Source organism: Mizuhopecten yessoensis, unplaced genomic scaffold (genome assembly GCF_002113885.1).
Source record: "Mizuhopecten yessoensis strain PY_sf001 unplaced genomic scaffold, ASM211388v2 scaffold1749, whole genome shotgun sequence".
Taxonomy (NCBI): domain Eukaryota; kingdom Metazoa; phylum Mollusca; class Bivalvia; order Pectinida; family Pectinidae; genus Mizuhopecten; species Mizuhopecten yessoensis.
The window spans coordinates 327,870-347,365 of NW_018404202.1; the positions used below are offsets into that span (position 1 = coordinate 327,870).

Sequence of the window (19,496 nt, forward strand, 5' to 3'; positions counted from 1 at the left end):
GTACCAGATGACTTAGAATTAACACGTGACGGAGTGTGTACCAGATGTCTTAGAGTTAACACGTGACGGAGTGTGTACCAGATGACTAAGAATAAACACGTGACAGAGTGTGTACCAGATGAATGAGAGTTAACACGTGACGGAGTGTGTACCAGATGACTTAGAGGTAACACGTGACGGAGTCTATAGCAGATATACATATCGTCAGAACAGCTATACATATCATCAGAACAGCTATACATATCGTCAGCACAGCTATACATATCGTCAGAACAGCTATACATATCATCAGAACAGCTATACATATCGTCAGAATAGCTATACCTACCGTCAGAACAGCTATACATATCGTCAGAACAGCTATACCTACCGTCACAACAGTTAAACCTACCGTCAGAATTTCTATACCGGCAAATTATTCTTGTACATAATTCATTATCTTGTGCAGTGAAAAAAAACAAGTCTTATTCGATTGTCATTCTTAATGTTGCTTAGGTTGCGAAGTACGGTGAACAATGGTAATGAAATGATTGTAATAAAAAAAAAATCATATAATTTGTAAATAGTGCCCACCTCTGTCCTGCGAATATCGTATTCTTGTCGAAGTGAGCGACCGACTTCGTGATGTTGGTGGTACGAATGACAATGATGATGTCTCCACGATGTATCCATGCCGACATCTGGAGCGTACATCCGGCGGAACTCCCATATATAACGGGAGTAGATAGGGTCGTGCTCACGGTGGAATTCATGGGAAGGAAGAAACCATACTTGCCTGGAGGCGAAAATACAAGTCGAAAATTAGGCAAGTAAATATTATGCCTGAAATTTCGTAAGTGCAATGTCAGCGACACAATAATCAGTTTATGTGCCTATCATTAGTTTTCGTGTTTATTTTTATGTTTGCTATTACAGTGTAAGTAAATATTACATGTGATACATTGCTTTACTATTCCTATGATATAGATATTTGAATTTCCACATGCTACATCCGACGCCGCCTTATAACCATTTTAGTTATATACGAACCGTGTGATTGCCCGGATGTAGTATCCACGACAGGAATAAACCTTGAGTAATCCTGACAGTGTACCCGACGGAACACCTGGTAACTATCTAGTCCTTTAAGGGAGCACAACGTCTTCTCAGCCGTCCACGTCAACATTGTGGACGAATCAAATTCCATCTGGCATCCACTTTCAAAGTTACAGGTAAAGTCTGAAACAATAGAGTTATCACTTTGACTTCAGGAATTGTTAGATTTTAAAGTGTCGTCGCAATGACTAGTTTCAAACATGTATGATGTAATTTTGTTCATACTCCATTGATAAATCTACAAACCTTAAAGGAAATGAATCCAAAACACGTTTGCAACCTTCAATAGATTAAATTAGATAGCCGTTGATTCTAAAAGAGCCATGCATACCTGTTTGTTATAAATGAAACTTCCGATGTGTAAATTACAATATAAACGACGAGTACAAATGTCAAGTCTTGCAAATTCTGATCAAATATGTTATTTAACTTCATACACAAATTATGAATCAATTTTAAGTTTAGCTCTATGAGGTCACCAGTTACTTAGCAATTGGCACTTATATATACTTGATTCTTTTTTAATAGCTTCTTAGTTTTTATATGCCACTGTTGTAACCTGAACATTTCGGCCTATAACGCCATCGAGTAGGTTGTGTGTTAATCCTTATGTGGAAGTTTTGGCACTAATGATGTTAATTTAAGATAGATGTTGTAAGAAGTGTTACAGCAGTAATTAATTATTCAACAGTTGTAAAGGGACATTAATAAAGGTCTCCATTGGAAGGGACCTGCGTGTGTATATACTAAACAATGGCGATTTTGGAGGCTGTTTTTATGTAGAGTAATCAGGAGCATCAATAATCATTTCGTTCTTTTGAAAACAGCAAATACAGATTTCTATAAAAATGTGTACAGATCGTTGTTGACCGAAGTTTGTGAGGTCACTATATATGTTTATGGTATATGCCTGAATGCCTTTGCTATGATATCAACAAATTCACATGTATGCATGGTTGTTACAGTAGATAGTGTAGGAATGCTAATCACTGCTGTAGATTCCAATGCACGTCTGCACTCTATACCCAGACAACGAAGCACGTGTAAACCCTGTCACTGGTATTGAATCTGGAATGCAAGTCCATCATTTGGTACTGTGCCTATGTCAACAACACATTATGGGACCACATGAATTCCATGTTAACTGACCAATATATCAATAAGACCAGTACGATGCTGCTGTCCACTATGTTAGAAACGTTTAAGATGCTTGCTCCAGGCGAGGTAGTCAAACGTCTACAATTATCACGAATGTGTCACATCAATGTATCGATTGCTTTATTAATAAACGCTGAGCATTCTTCTGAGTTTCCTTGTAACCGACTTATGCGCGGTGGCATGTTGCATGAAGAAGTTTATGGCGTTATATTATGTGTACATGGGCGTCACGGAATGCGTGATGATTCCTATCAGACAGAGGTCTTAGCACCGGATAACTTGATCCTTGTCTGCAAACACTATTACACTTTCTGCTCACACAAAAAAGAACTAAGCTGCTTGATAACCGAAGAAAATATTTCCGTATTCCGAAAGACGAAGCACTAGCTAGTTATGCTTCTTTATTACAAGATCCTCGAACACTGGATAATGATAATGATACGGGCCTTCTTCATTTAATTTGTTTCCGAAACTTTAAAATATCTTTATTAACAACGTTTCATCACTTTTATCGTCTACTAAATATAGCAGTCCATTATCGAAGCTCCTTACTCCCATATTATTGCCATTTAATCAAGATTTCGCTAGAATTGTGATACTGTATTCTCCATAACTAATCGAAGCCTTAGTGCCAACGGGATCGTAACTCTAGCTCAAAATCGTGAATGTTTAAATGGCGACGGTTTCTGATGTCACTCGACATGTACAGGGTATGAGATACCCTGGTAATATTAATGTCACGTCCTCAAGGAGAGACCCGGGGTAGTAACAACGAATCAATACGACCCTCTTATGAACGTGATCATACATATCGATCTTTACATCGCAAAACGAAAGATAATATTTCCCGATGACATTATGGTCGCGACCATAAAACTTGCCCATAATGATCATCAACCTCCATCTCGAAATCGTTTTTCCTGGGCGGTCGGACATATATAAGGGGCAATAGAAATTCATACTGCTATCATCACGGTTGAGGTGTGGTAGATTACTGTCAGATTACGTACAAAGGAGTTTATGGAATGACTTTTGGATAGCTGCCCTGTCAACTGACGGGGCGAATAAACAACATGACACACCTTTTGGTCCCATAATCATTTAGTGACCTTAGATGTGTTCTCTGACTTCTAATTAACCTCATTGAAGCATGATCAGATTATTGACCAGGAATAACTCAATCGATACTTCTACGAAGGATGGGTCTTTTAGTACTTTCCTTGCGTCAAATTAACAAATTACCGTTGAAATGGGTTAGAATTTTCCAAAACCACACAATGTCCCTCATTAACAATTTCTAATTATGTACGAGACATACCTTCCTTATTTTGCGAAGAGACGTAAAGGAGACCGATATAGATGAAGGAACTCGTAAGAGTTGAATTTACCAACATGGAGACAATAAGAATTGTGAGACACAGAAAAAAGAGTATCCATAGGTACATGTAACAACTGGAAAGACGCAGGAATGGAGGCTCAAGTAACGTGAATGAAGAAATATTGGATCGCCAATACAGAGGTTTTAACTTTATAAATATATTGTGTGTAATTCCTAGGTTCATCAAATAACGCTATATATAATTAGCATACGCGTTGACGATGCAGGACATGCAAAGTGATGATGAATCCAGATAATCAGCTGCCCTCCTTGTTTATTAGATAATTGTAGTTATAATATTGATAGATATGTATGTAGTATGTCTGTGCAATTTAACATTAACGATATAAAGTGGTATCATCATGTATTTAATAATGTCTTTGGATGAAAATTGAATAAATCATAGTTATTTAAAGATGTAGATTGTGAGTTACGCACTTCCTGAACAATTAAATGGCTGTTTCTCTGGTGGTGATGTATTGTATTGGTATTAATTCCTGGATAAGGAAACACTGGAAATAACCTTTTGATGTTTTGAAAGTAAAAAAAGAACAAAACGATAACGCATCTATAAAAAACAAAGACAAAACGATCACGCATCTTTAACAAACAAAGACAAAACGATAACGCATCTTTAACAAACAAAGACAAAACGATAACGCATCTTTAACAAACAAAGACAAAACGATAACGCATCTTTTACAAACAAAGACAAAACGATAACGCATCTTTAACAAACAAAGACAAAACGATAACGCATCTTTAACAAACAAAGACAAAATTCTCTACAGCATTAACACAAAGATAAAACATGCTTCAGGGTAAATCCCAAAGACAAAATAAATCACAGCCTCAGCAAATACATATTAAATACACAACAGGTAAGTGAGTATACTCTAAATAGGAGAACCAGTCTTCTTTAAATACAAATAAAATAAGCATGAAAGAACTTATAGCAAACTAAAGACAAAAATCTCACATCGTCAATACACAAACCCGACCCAGAATTTGTACGCCAATTTACATATCAGAAAATAAGGAAACGCATCCTTGTCTCTGATCATGGCTAGATTAAAAACAAGACATTATGATGTTATAACCACGAGGGAATGCATCCAAGACAAAGATCAGAAACAGGGCCGAATGTAGGACAGACCAGGTGAGAAATACTTACACATTGTACTCCGGATGATTTCTCTGTGTACGTGTGTATGATAGTGCTCAGGCGGCAAGTGTAACAGGACAAAGTTTGCTGACATGCTTGGAGGTTTTTTGTTAAATGAAAAATGGAATACTGTATACTCTTGTTTCAAATTTAGTCATACGTGTAATTATGATCAGTATACGCTCAACACAAACATATTCATTTGATAACAATTAAGCACAACCTTAATCAGCTTATATCAATCATACTTGTAGGCCCTGATTGAAGCGTCTATGGATCCAAATGTAGTACGAAATACAGTGTAGACATGTGTATCAATGTGTACTAAACACCCCTGTTATTGTCAGGGTAGGCCTTTTGATTGAATACAAGACAATTACAGTGTAAGCAATATTGACTATAGAAAACAGGCCCATGTGTGAAGTACTGCATTATCAACACAATGCATGTGTTATTGTAAAACCATAGCATCGAAAAAATAACATCGGTGAAAATGTCAAAATTTCCAACAAACGTCCTACCATCTCTGATTAATAAGATATGTGCCTGGCCATTATTTATGGATACATAGGAGAAATACATGGTAGTTATGTTTATCAAGTATAAAGGCTACGTCTGCTAGACTTTCACCGCGTTAAATACTCCACCAATCGTTTTACCATACAGTTGTGACACTGCCAACTAAAGGCTATCGCCCACGATAACATACATAATACATGGTACCAATACAGATCACTTGAACGCCACATAGACTCTTGTGGGAAAACTCATGTGTTCTATATTGAGGAGACGATTGGTCAATGGGGAGAAGACAGTCGATGGACGAGAGCGATTTCGCCTACACCATATACATTTGGGAATGATACGTGACCGACCTTTTCACACTGAACGGCAATGCATTTATGTAATGTAAAATATGACATTATCAATTTGAACGAATATATTTCTATTACATCTCTTGTGCAGGCGGGTTCAACACTCTTGATAAATGGTCTTAATAAAGGAATGTATCAACGATGTTCCCACCAGGAAATTCTATATCCTTTTCATTTAATCATAATATTGCGTGATGGAATCTCTCAACAATTACCTCCCACATATGCAATTAGTTCTTTGTCTGATTGGTATTAAACCAACGCTCACACTGGTTGTGTAATGCCCCAGATACACATCGTACCCTGGGCTTAGCTTGATGATCGGCATGACTGTCTGTTGGTTGTGAAGATTATCGTTGTCAAAGTAACGGATGATACGTGGTGAACAATCGTGACGTGAAATGTCGGGGACAGAGTAAGCAATACAGCTAATCAATGTAATTTTGTCATTAAACTAGTCTAGTCTAAGTTACCTTAAGTCACCATCTAAATGTTATCACAGAATATAAAAAACGAAAAAAACGTTTCTGAAAAAAAATGTATTCTTCTAACCTGACCCATCGGATCCTACATTACATTAAATATGTTACTTGATGAGCGTTACAGATCCATTGTCAAAGACGAGTACGCGTGCATAACAACATTAAGTACAAAGTGAACGTGTAGATTATTGCTTTGTTTGTGTAAGCCATGTTAAAAATTATCAACAACTTGGCATTAAAGATGGACTAGAGAACCGGTGATTCGGGGATGCTTTCTACATGTATCGATCTGACACAGGTGGTGTTGTTCTACAGATACCACTGATTGGCAGTGTAGGTTAATTAACGTCCACGGCGAGGAATAGTCCACATGTCAGCACACAGACAATACGAAGCAAGATAGATACAGTTACATGAACTTATACTGTTGGTTTCTGATACCAAACCAAATCAATCGTCTTCTATAACATCCAAAAGAGTATTTGCATATATCCAAAAACTTGAAATTTGCCGAAGTTTTGGACAATAAACAAATTAAATCACTGCTATATTTACAAAAGAGTTTTCATAGAAAATCCAGTATTATAACAAAAGGTTGTTTTTTCGCAACATATGGAGAAAAATCTTTAAGTGAATTTATAAGAGAAAACAAATGGAATGGAACGGAACCTGAGATATGTTACCAGTAAGCGTGGTAGGAAATAGTTATATCGATGTATGAGGGTAGGATGACCAAGAGACCACAGTAAATACTTATATTTTGTTGTGTATACATTGTAAGTCTCGGTTAACGATGCCTAGCGGCTTTCCACTATCAACATATGATCGTAATAATGAAAACATAGGAATACTCGTGGTTATTGAGTGAGCAGACGACCTTAGCCTTAAATGAACTGCGTGAAATTGTAATCACCCGTTTGTGATGTAAATAAGGTACATGTAATTGTCCTCTCCGCCATCCCACCTTATCGACTTTCTCCATGTCCTCTGATCTGCTGTATCCCACTGCCTGTGTATCGTAAAAGGCGACTAATGTGGGGCTCCTGTAGATTTGAGTTTGTTCTTCGATGTTCTCTACTCAGAGCATATTGAAGAGACTAGCATTGGACTGACCCGTCGTTATAACGACGTTAGACTAACATTGGACTGTCCCGTCGTTATAACGACGTTAGACTAACATTGGACTGTCCCCTTGTTATAACGATGTTAGACTAACATTGGACTGTCCCGTTGTTATAACGATGTTAGACTAACATTGGACTATCCCGTCGTTATAACGACGTTTACCATCTGATTGGTCTATTACCTACTATTTCCTTTAGTTAGTGTCTCCCTAGATAGCCGACCCCTAAGGGAAATACCTGTGGCGAGAACATTATGCCCTGATAAAAATCACATGAAGTGTAGTACTGGTTAAACGACCTTTAACGCATTGGTTTAAAGGATGTACTCTGTTGTTTGCTATATTTGCTCTCAATTTGTTTCTTTGTCAGGTTTATTGCATAAAAACCCGTCAAAATGCTAATCCTTATCCCACTGATTAACGTAGTATTGATTTTGTGTGTACACAGGCTGTCATATTGATTTACTGTATGCGTAAGTTGTATTCTTGCCTTAATCAGCTAAGTCAGGTTCACAGAAAATGCACAATTTTTCTTTCGATAAAGCAATAATATCCTATAAAATATCAGGTCCGACAGGTTTGAATACCCCTGCCATAAACGACACTGTGTTTGGCCGTGTGTGATACCTGGTACGACTAGTCATTAACCCATCGACCTTGTGTAATGCTCCCCTGCTGCAACGATTCGTCATTTTAAGTATGCTTCATCCTTGGTTCCAATGCATGATGATACCGCCTTATTTGGGTGTATGAGACCGCGGCTAACCCGTGTGTATGGGACATTAAGTTATACAAGTATACACTAAGCGCTTGTTTCCTATGACGTGTGCTAGAGTGGTTTTGTGTTTCTTATCGAAACATGACATAATCATGGCCTCGGTATAAAAGTCTTCTACTACAGACCTCGAGGTTTTAATCACCAAACATAAAGAACGCTCTTGGGAATTAACATATCATACGACATGTTTGCAGCACTTGGGCCGTGTAAAACATTAGTCATACGGTGTACATTTTTTTATAATTGCTTAGTTCAGTAGATGATGGGTTACTGCAGACGTCATGACTAAAGACTATTAACCTCTCAGAAGTTTATATTCCATCTAAGTTTCAGTTAATGCAAGTCATACTAATCATATCATTGGCATCGGTATTGTATGATTAAGACTTGAAATGAAAGCACAATTGGTCAGTTTTGAAACAAAAGATATTTGACGATGTCGTGATGGTTTGTATGTAACTGGTATTAAACAGTTTTAGCCTACACTTCTGATGTTACTACGAAGGTCTCTAAGATCTTAAAAGACAGAACACTTCTTTTAGTTTACATGCTAAGACAACATAATGATACCCTATTTGATTAAATGGTTAGCACGACTCCAAACTCCCACAAATGAGTAAACAAATGTCAAAGGTAAATGTCATGTTTGATATGGACACTTGTGTCACATGCAAGCATCCTCTAGTGGCGAAAAGTATGAAACTTTTCAATACAAGCACGGAACTCCTAAACACAATTATCAAATCGGAAAAGGAGGCAACTATCCAATCTAATAACAAATTAACCCTTTACTATATTTGTCATTTTGTCGTATCAGCCTGGGATGTCATTGGTGATAAAGGCCATATTAGTTTTACCGCTATCTACCCTTCTCTAGCATCACCACCTGTGATGGGTACATTAACATAGGTGTCTTACGTCATATTCCGTCATCGATATACCATTATTGATATCTTGGCTATCTATCAGTCATAAAATCCATTAGTCCTTACTAGTTTCTGTTCTCTGCTATCTATAAATCATAATAACCATTAGTCCTTACTAGTTTCTGTTCTCGGCTATCTATAAGTCAAAATATCCATTAGTCCTTACTAGTTTCTGTTCTCTGCTATCTATCAGTCCTAATATCCATTGGTCCTTTCTAGTTTCTGTTCTCGGCAATCTATAAGTCAAAATATCCATTGGTCCTTACTAGTTTCTGTTCTCGTCTATCTTTAACTCAAAGTATCCATCGGTCCTTACTAGTTTCTGTTCCCGGCTATCTGTAAGTCAAAATATCCATTGGTCCTTACTAGTTTCTGTTCTCGGCTATCTATAAGTCAAAATATCCAGTGGTCCTTACTAGTTTCTGTTCTCGACTATCTATAAGTCAAAATATCCATAGGTCCTTACTAGTTTCTGTTCTCTGCTATCTATAAGTCAAAATATCCATTGGTCCTTACTAGTTTCTGTTCTCGGCAATCTATAAGTCAAAATATCCATTGGTCCTTTCTAGTTTCTGTTCTCTGCTATCTATCAGTCCTAATATCCATTTATCCTTACTAGTTTTTGTTCTCGGCTATCTATCAGTCATAATATCCATTGGTCCTTACTAGTTTCTGTTCTCTGCTATCTATCAGTCCTAATATCCATTGGTCCTTACTAGTTTCTGTTCTCGGCTATCTATCAGTCATAATATCCATTGGTCCTTACTAGTTTCTGTTCTCGGCTATCTATAAGTCAAAATATCCATTGGTCCTGACTAGTTTCTGTTCTTGGCAATCTATAAGTCAAAATATCCATTGGTCCTTACTAGTTTCTGTTCTCGGCTATCTTTTAGTTCTTATATCCATTAATTCAAAACAGTTTCTGTTCTCTGCTATCTATTAGTCATAATATCCATTGGTCCTTACTAGTTTCTGTTTTCGGCTATCTATCAGTCCTAATATCCATTGGTCCTTACTAGTTTCTGTTTTCGGCTATCTATCAGTCCTTATATCCATTGGTCCTTACTAGTTTCTGTTCTCTGCTATCTATCAGTCCTAATTTCCATTGGTCCTTACTAGTTTCTGTTCTCTGCTATCTATCAGTCCTAATTTCCATTGGTCCTTACTAGTTTCTGTTCTCTGCTATCTATCAGTCCTAATTTCCATTGGTCCTTACTAGTTTCTGTTCTCTGCTATCTATCAGTCCTAATTTCCATTGGTCCTTACTAGTTTCTGTTCTCTGCTATCTATCAGTCCTAATTTCCATTGGTCCTTACTAGTTTCTGTTTTCGGCTATCTATCAGTCCTTATATCCATTGGTCCTTACTAGTTTCTGTTCTCTGCTATCTATCAGTCCTAATTTCCATTGGTCCTTACTAGTTTCTGTTCTCTGCTATCTATCAGTCCTAATATCCATTGGTCCTTACTAGTTTCTGTTCTCTGCTATCTATCAGTCCTAATTTCCATTGGTCCTTACTAGTTTCTGTCCTCTGCTATCTATCAGTCCTAATATCCATTGGTCCTTACCAGTTTCTGTCCTCTGCTATCTATCAGTCCTAATATCCATTGGTCCTTACTAGTTTCTGTTCTCTGCTATCTTTCAGTTCTTATATCCATTGGTCCTTACCAGTTTCTGTCCTCTGCTATCTAGCAGTCCTTATATCCATTGGTCCTTACTAGTTTCTGTTCTCTGCTATTTATTAGTCATAATATCCATTTATTTTTACTAGTTTTAGTTTTTGGCTATCTATTAGTCATAATATTCTTTAAATCTTACTAGTGTTAGGTTTTGGCTATCCTTTAGTTCTTATATCCACTAATTCTTACTAGTTTTAGTTTTTAGCTATCTATTAGTAATAATATCCATTAATCCTTACTAGTTTCATTTTACCGTCGATATAACATTACTAGTCCTGGTTGTACATCGTTCCTATATACTTTCCATCATTCGCTACAGCTGACTATCTATTCCACCATCGACGTATGGTAGACTTGTTTGTGTATCCAAGTTACCGCACACGTAATTTAGTAAATCAGATCTAACACATATGCCGAACACAATTTACTCTTTATCTCCGTTATCGTTTATCATTAAAGAATCTTAATGACCATATTTTTGGTTAAATAATATTTCCATATGAATCTATTTTAAACATCTAACAGATAACGTGATTTCTGAATCCGAAAAACAAACCGTAAATAGGTACAGTAGAAACACCCGATGCCAAAAGTCTCCACTGATGAAATAAACAGAATCCATCAGAACATGTATACCTGTTTGTTCTAATAAGTCACGTATTTTCAAACACGTGCCCTTGCCTCCGATTGTAATCCCGAGTATATTGGCAGGGATGGATACCGGGAAATAGATTACTCCAACCCGGAACAGGATTATAGAGCATCTTACCACCAACGAACGTCTGCTACGTAAGGACCTTGTTAACCCAACACTGTGTGTTGTTATGCACTTTCTATATTTCTATAAAAAAGATAACAGTATACAGGAAAATATTCTACCTAATGATATATTTACCGGTCGCTGATACAATCGGTGTTCGCCTGTTAGATACTGCCTTTACAGTTGAAATATGCAGCTTATCAAGTTGTGTAACAACATAACAATCTTAACGAGAGGACGAAATCTTAACCCAACGGCAACTTCATGGAGTAACAGTGCATGATTCCGTGTTTTAAAACATGTTGGTAGATATGCGCCTTAATTCACATTAGAAACTTCTATACGAAGAAAAGCTGCATTTTTGGTATGTAAGAGTATTGTGCGGTTTACATTAGTCATATCTACCGAGGTTAACTACTTCAGATTGCAATGAAACTGTCACTTTAAATGAAAGTGGATCCACATTTCTCAATTACCTGAGACTTTTATGAAACAACCTCTTTGTTAAATGTGATACTGCGGTCTGGACATGCTGTAAAGACGTAGGTTCTTCTAGAGAAGTTGTATAGGTACATTGCACGACGCAATCGAGTGAGCAGACAGTACAGCGTCGAGGATTGATCCTGATTTGATTAAATTAAGACAGTCAGACAGACTACTGTGTTTGTAAACGTCATTATATCATAATACGATAATGGTTAACGTTCCTTGTTGGCCTCGGTCGGTATGACAAGTACATTAATGAAAGTAACGTCACTATATATATTTCATTTGAAGGGTGGTCGGATTGCGCAGTAAAAAGCGCATTTGTCTTTCACCAAGGCGACCGGGGTTCGATTCCCCGATCGGACGTGAAAAGGTTTTGGGACACCTGCCATTTATTTTAATAGTGTAGGATTGTATTTGCTCAAAACAATAATTGCAACATATTATGTAACAGACAAACATTACAACTGAACACAGGGGATCGTGTTTATAGAATGAATATACATGATGGAGATGGATTTATTCAGTGAGCCAGTATAGAAGGAGACTATTCTAACCGATCAATGCAATTCACATTTTGTGTTTATCGTAAAACGCACCTGTATGCATGCAAGTGTGTCAAACCTCTGTGATAAATATATCTACTAGTTTCACGGTATATTAGTTCTACTGATACGGTCTGGCAGCAGACAGGTGCCACCACAAAGGTGATCAGTTCCAAAAAAGATACCGCTATCACGGAGAACAGGCAGTCAACAGTTTACAAACAACGAGTAATGTGCATAACAAACCAGAAATAGGTCAGAAGAAACATAAACAGCTGACTAACGTCCTGATAAATTGATAAACATATTCCAAACAAAGTACTGAAAGTAGAAATATTTCTATCAGTAAGCCTGACAAATGATGTTTCCTAAAGCTGCCAACGTGGTGTGACAGTGATTATAGATTCCTAGCGATCGCCTTGTGTCGCCTAACGAGGGATATGTGCGGACCTATAGGGTTCATGTCCTCGTCTATCTGTCCTCATCCTCTCATTAAAGTTCCTTGTGAGAAAAACAGTGCCAAGGGATATTAGACGTCCTTTGTTTTCATATGTTGTTGCAAATGGTACCGGATGCGTATAACTACAACATCATACGCTATGAGGAAGTACAACGTTGTTCAGACAGAGATACAAATGTATCGATTTTATTTTTAATGAATGAGTATGTTTATCATATGATAGAATAATTGTGATGTAACAATGTAAACCTTAACTGAAAAATAGACATAACGAGTTTTATGAAATACGGTAATTAGCTATCCTCGCAATCCAGGGGTTCCACTCACTACGCTCTCTACACCCCTGGAATATGTCATAGCAAAACGGAAGGCACAAAGACAGCTGCTCGATTGGTATCAGGGTACAAAACCATACAAATCGCTTGGCTGATACCTGGCCTTTGAAGATCACAAAAGGGCGACACCCGAATTTACAGTCAGTATATATCTACCGTTACGCGACCGCGAGATTCTTTTGGTGTACATCAAAGTCAATTTTTCTATGACATATGCCAGGGGTGTAGAGAGCGTAAGTGAGCGTAACCCCTGGATATCGAGGATGCTAGTTAGCCAGCATTATTTTAAACATATCCAATCGGACCATGACTGGCTACAATGAAGAACGTAACAAACGACTGTGTAGGACAATGATTGTGTAAAATTAAGTTTCGTTTTCTGCATTGTATGGCTATTATATCCACTGACCCTGTTTCAAGATTTCCGAGACATCATAGAAATACAGCAGAATGGGAAGTGCTCAAAACAAAAACTAAACACGTTGCAAATGCACAGTTTGTTACTACATCATTATTTACTGGTTTTCATGTAAAATGTGTCAAAGTAAATCCACTCTACACGGGCACAGTCGTCCAGCTCGGAGCGTGGTGGGCAGTAAAGGTCAAGTATCAAGGACGATGTGCAGTACTAGGCGCTCGGGGGTAGTGTATGGTACATATCGAGTACGACAGACATCGCTACTAAGGTATATGCTAAAGATGCAAAAAGAGCGTGCAGCGTAGGGTCAACTCAAGGATGGTGTCCAGTTAGGGTACAGGTCAGTGATGGCGGGCAGTGTAAGATAAACTTGCCATGATAAACCATGATGTTAAGGTTTAATTTTAAAAAAAAATATGTAACATTGATCAGGGCCCGATATACTTTAGTTCAAATAAAATGGTTGTTTTCGTCTACTAACAACATCGATTGTCGACTGTGCGTGTAATACCGGTATTGCTGTGTATGTATCGATTGCTATCGTCATTAATTGATATCTCGTGTTACCGGTGAGTGACGTACAACACGTACATGGCCCGATAACTTGGTATCAGGTATAGTATACCGTTGAGTCATTAACGAGTGTGTTTAATGCCCTCTAGACGATAGTGGGTATTTTACTGAACTTTATGAATAGTTGTACTTGTAGTCCTACACACGAAGACGAGTGTCAACATTCAGTCCAGGGACCCCAAATTTATGCTCATTAGCGTCATTGACAGAGATTAGGTCAGTAAAATTGAAGTAAATACCTAATGAGTCTAATTGATTAAATCGTATTCAAAACCGTAATCATATTGAACCTAATGGTACAGGGCGCCAATTAAAACATAAAGATATAGAGCTTTGAGTAGGAGGATAGGTAATTCGTCATTAATCGTTCTATTGTATTTTCTCAGTTGGAACCATGAACGCCATACCCCGTTACTGGTACTATTGGATCACCTTGTAGAGAGGAAAGCCAGCATGCCATTCCATCTACATTTATTCATGTCATACCGCTAACTATTGAATGATATACAGTGCAATCATATTATAACTGGAGGTAACGCATTTAGTTGATTTATGATCATTTTGGAACATCATTTATGTTATACCCATAGATTCTGAGTAACATATAATGCAAAATTAGTATACCTATCATGCTATACCTACCATCCCTAACACAGACACGCACCCTGCCCACTCTCCCAAACCCCCAAATCCACACACATACCTTGCCCCTTCCCCAAAAACCAAACATACATATATCCTTCCCCTTCCCCTACCCCCAAACACACATACTCTGCCCCTTCCCCAACCCCAAATCCACACGCAACCTGCCCCTTCCCGTACCCCCAAACACACATGCACCCTGCCCACTCTCCCACCCTAAAATACACACACATACTCTGCCCACTCCCCCACCCCCAAACACACACACACACATCCCTACCCTTGGTTGCATATTGCAACAGATGATCAGAACAACACCATATTGAATGCATTAGCATTTTGTATCCTAAGTGACCATATATTATATCGACCAAGTGGGCTGTCGTCAGAACAGTCTACTGGTCGGTAACATGTTAACCATTAAGTTTTATAAAGATACACACCATTAAATGTTGTCATGTAATCTCTGCTATTTACTTAATTACCCCTATTGCCAGACAAAGAATTTCATTTAGGAATCCGCCTTATAAGGAAGGCGGAACTTCACTGATCCTAGCACTGTATTTGTTACCTGTAATTTGTTTATATCCGCTTGTAATGCAGTTCTACATTAATTAATCTATAGGATGATCCGGTTTTAATTACACACTCTTCTTGTGTATATCTATACACATAGACTTGTCACAGTTATAAATTTACATATCAGACAATAGCGTGTCAGTCAACCAATACCAATCAGCTATAATCATGTTTTAATTAGGTAAGATATACAACAATTAAAGCGCAATAGTGATCAAACCTAGCTGTCTATCAGACTTCCTGTAGAGGCTGGGTGAACAATTTAACGCTGATCTGGGGTACATACCCCTAATATATATATATATTCACGTCATGTGGCATACCAATATAATCCAAATCATTTCCATTATACCATTGCAATGTAGGAATCTTAACCAAAGCACGCCCTTAAAAATGCCCCGATGTCATGCTGGAACACTATGTGTGAAGAAGCATCGAGAACGGTTGATACTACACTCACTGATCGACTTCTCCATATAATCACAATACAGGATTAACCACAGGTTTTATTTCAACTTAGATAAGTTAAATTAATGAAAAAGAAAGTTTTACCGAACAAAAACTCAGAAAAAACCCCAGAGGTTTAATAACACAGAAGTATTTTATTTACATTTAAGTATTACCTGCGCGATAGAAAGATCGACAAATATTTGGGCATTAGAAAATGTTATTATCGCTTGTCTATTGAAGCATAATATTGCATTACATAACGTCATTACAAGCTGCCTACACACAACCGGCCCTCACTGTAGACAGGGAGAGCTACCATGTGCGGATGGAGCAAGTACTGTCAAATAAGAACACCAGAACAAAAAGCAAAACCACGAGTAAATGATACTCTTAACGATACAGCAATCCAATGGCCGTGTAACAATATGTTGTGTGATGTTATCATTCTTTGTTATCGTGTCACCATCTCACTTTATGATATTTTTAATATTCTATGTCATTATAGCTATAGGGTTTTGATGTTAACGTCTTGTGTATCAATACCAACGCTCTGATATCAATGTCATGTTTTAGTGTATCAGCATGCTGTATAATGATATCAGCGTACTGTGTGATGATAAAACGTATTCATTGTTTGACATTTAAGGACCAAAACAGCATTGTAAATCACAAACTTAAGTGAGAACATTTATCGTTAAAATTTGATTGATCGAACTTTTGACACATCAAGTATGTCTGAGGACTTAATATATGTAACCAAGACGTGTGTAATACACGGTTTGTCTCGCACTACATCACATATATAAGATCAGTTTCATGATGAAGTCGACATCTGTACATATCTATGACATCACTGTTTGGTATAACATGCTGGCAGATTGAACATAAATAACGAATTCTGTGTATGCAACCAAGCATCAAATATTTAACATTCATGTACTCTCAACAACACTTTTCTGATAAGACAATATACACAGAAACTTTGTTATATAAACTTAAGTTCAAAACATGCCTTGTTTAAGTGGTGGTCAAATATAAAATGATGAAAATACTCCTAAACGCTCAATATGAAAACATTTGAGAATTGGCTTGCATTGGTGGTAACCGTCAGCAGGGTATACTTGTTATTATGTAACATTAAACATGCATTACCTACAGAACGGCAGACGTAACCGCATTAGTCGTCTCAGTTGGTTGTAGATTAGCCTTTAATTTCTAGTCAAACAATATGGTTTTAACATTTATATCACAAAAACGTTCAAATGAATGAAATTTTCAAACTTACAAGAACAACTAATAAACCTACCTTCCGGCTCAAGAGAGATCGCAGCCGATCGTAGTCCTACCGGGTTGATCGTCTTTCCATTTGTAACGACACTTTGCATGCTCTGCGCATTCTTCAGTATCACTTGTAGTTCCATATAATCCGTTCCATCCTTGCTGTCCCCACAGTCTGTAACACCCAGTAACACAGGGTCTACACTCATTGCCAGCGTCTGCTTGGCCGTACACAAACCGGTCAGTTTATTTAGGGGTTCTGTAGCATTTCTCGGAAGAAGGTCGAAAGTTACAGACAAATTCTTTGAAGACAAATTCAAAATCAAACATGATCCTGAGGTCAATAAAGTGACCTGCCCAGTGGCTATTGCACCAGCTGTTTGAGCAGACTCCTGGCCTGGTTTAGCTTGAGGACATGCAAACGTGAATGTTAGATCCAAAGTTGCGGAATTAAGAAATCTACCCGTTAATAAAGACAAAGTTTCCGATGAAAAATCACTTCGTATTTGGTATTGAACATCACCCGTATCTACTGAATCGTGTTGCGGACGATCACTCTCGGATATAGAAACGTTTAACTCTACAGCCCCAGTGACTAAAGTTATTATTTGGATGCTGTGTAAAATCCAAGCAACTATAGTTGTCAGTTTTAGAGCCATGCCGATATGTAAAGGACGGAGACTAGGGTCACTGCCGTATCACCACATTAAACAACGAGAATTGTCAGCACCAACCACGTAATCACCAGACTTTTATCTCTCCGTCACCATTGGCTACCAGTGGGGACATCCCATGTACAGTGTATCACCTGCTTCACTTAAATTCGTCTCAATAGTAATATTTCATAAGTTATCCTCCCCGGCATCCGACTCGATTGGCACACCGTCCGTTATTGGGTGTAGCGCGCTTCAATGAGCAAGAGACTGTGTTCGATGTTGATACGTTGTGGTGCTGTAGTATACGGCACGCAGCGCGCTTACTACGCCAGACACCTCCAGTTAATTCATAAAAAATGGAAGAGGCTTCACATTCTCACGCACAGAATTCAGTCATAATAACAGGACGATGGTATTGAGAATATTCGGATGGTAATGGTTCTTGGCAATTTGCTTATGTGACAAATATCTGAAGTAATGGAAACCTACTGTTACCGTGGCATTGGTATTACACAGTAGATATAGCCGTGGTCAGGACTAATCGGTTCCTTGCGTTTATTCCGATAATTGTTTTCTCTGTCGTTCTGAATAGCAAAAATATATGCAATGTGTGTACAGAAAACAAATAACGTTGTTCCACACACGTCCGAGGTAAGAACTGTACTCCCTACGTTATAAGTACGCCCGTCAATATCCTGTTGTAGTATAACAGAGCTATGTTATTTTCAGTTTACGGATATTATCGACGGCACTCCAGCCTGATCTGTCACCCGTGAAACGGCTGTATCGGTGACACGGAAAAGGTCTGGGAGCAAGTAGGGTCAATATTGCAATACATGTACGTTTTGTCCTCTGGGTTCCTGTATGTACAACTAAACCGACAAAAAACATTGATCTATGATTGTTTTTTTTTCTAAATTATTTGGATTGACAGACCTACATGTATGGTTGGTGCTCGTCAAAACAACACGCTGCTTCAGTGCAGACGCGGTATGGTATAGAGTAACAACAAACAGTATTGTAAACAGCTGAAATAAGAAAAGTATAATTACTAGTAATAGCATATGTGTTAGTGTGTTTGTGACTGGCCATCGTTCTCTGGTCTAATACCTACTTAATGTCTCACCTTTCTCTAACCAACCTAATACGTAAGCTTCTTTAACCCACTGGAGTCTATACACAGGTATATCAATCATTATGACGGATCATAAACAGCCGAATTATTTGTTTATCCGGTCATGGCCGGGTGAGGGTCATACTAACAGAACGAGAAATTCACAAACATACTAGTATGATATTCACTGTGCTAATTATACATGCACCGTCCAATTTATAGAACGGTCCAATATTTGTTACCACTGCAGATTAACTGTGTCGGGAACTGACGAACAGTTATGTCCTCTATGTAATAACTGTGTTGGTGACGAATACCACTTTTTACTTATGTATCTGTTGTAGCTCTTAGACAACTTTATATACCAAATTATCATTATGTCAACCCAACTTATATCAAAATAAAAGGAATGTTCTCAATATGTAAAACGGTACTTTTAACAAAAGCAAGTAGATTTATACAAAAAGTAATGAGGTTACTTAATATCTAAAATAAATCAGCTACAAGAATTATTGAAATATGTTGGTATTGTATAAATTGTAT

General features: G+C 37.7%; 1 protein-coding gene across 1 annotated transcript in view; it reads right to left on the reverse strand.

Annotated features, from left to right (window-relative positions):
* The window catches only part of LOC110440288 (ALK tyrosine kinase receptor-like), a 45,494-nt gene extending 26,990 nt beyond the window's left edge, over positions 1 to 18,504 (reverse strand). Inside the window, exons 1-3 of the mRNA XM_021483264.1 lie at positions 17,212 to 18,504; positions 1,030 to 1,218; positions 574 to 775 (exon numbers count right to left, since the gene is read on the reverse strand). Coding sequence (XP_021338939.1) covers positions 574 to 775; positions 1,030 to 1,218; positions 17,212 to 17,842 — 1,022 coding nt within the window. The 5' untranslated portion in view covers positions 17,843 to 18,504. The remainder of the gene's footprint in view (positions 1 to 573; positions 776 to 1,029; positions 1,219 to 17,211) is intronic.
* Between the last annotated feature and the right edge of the window lie 992 nt (positions 18,505 to 19,496).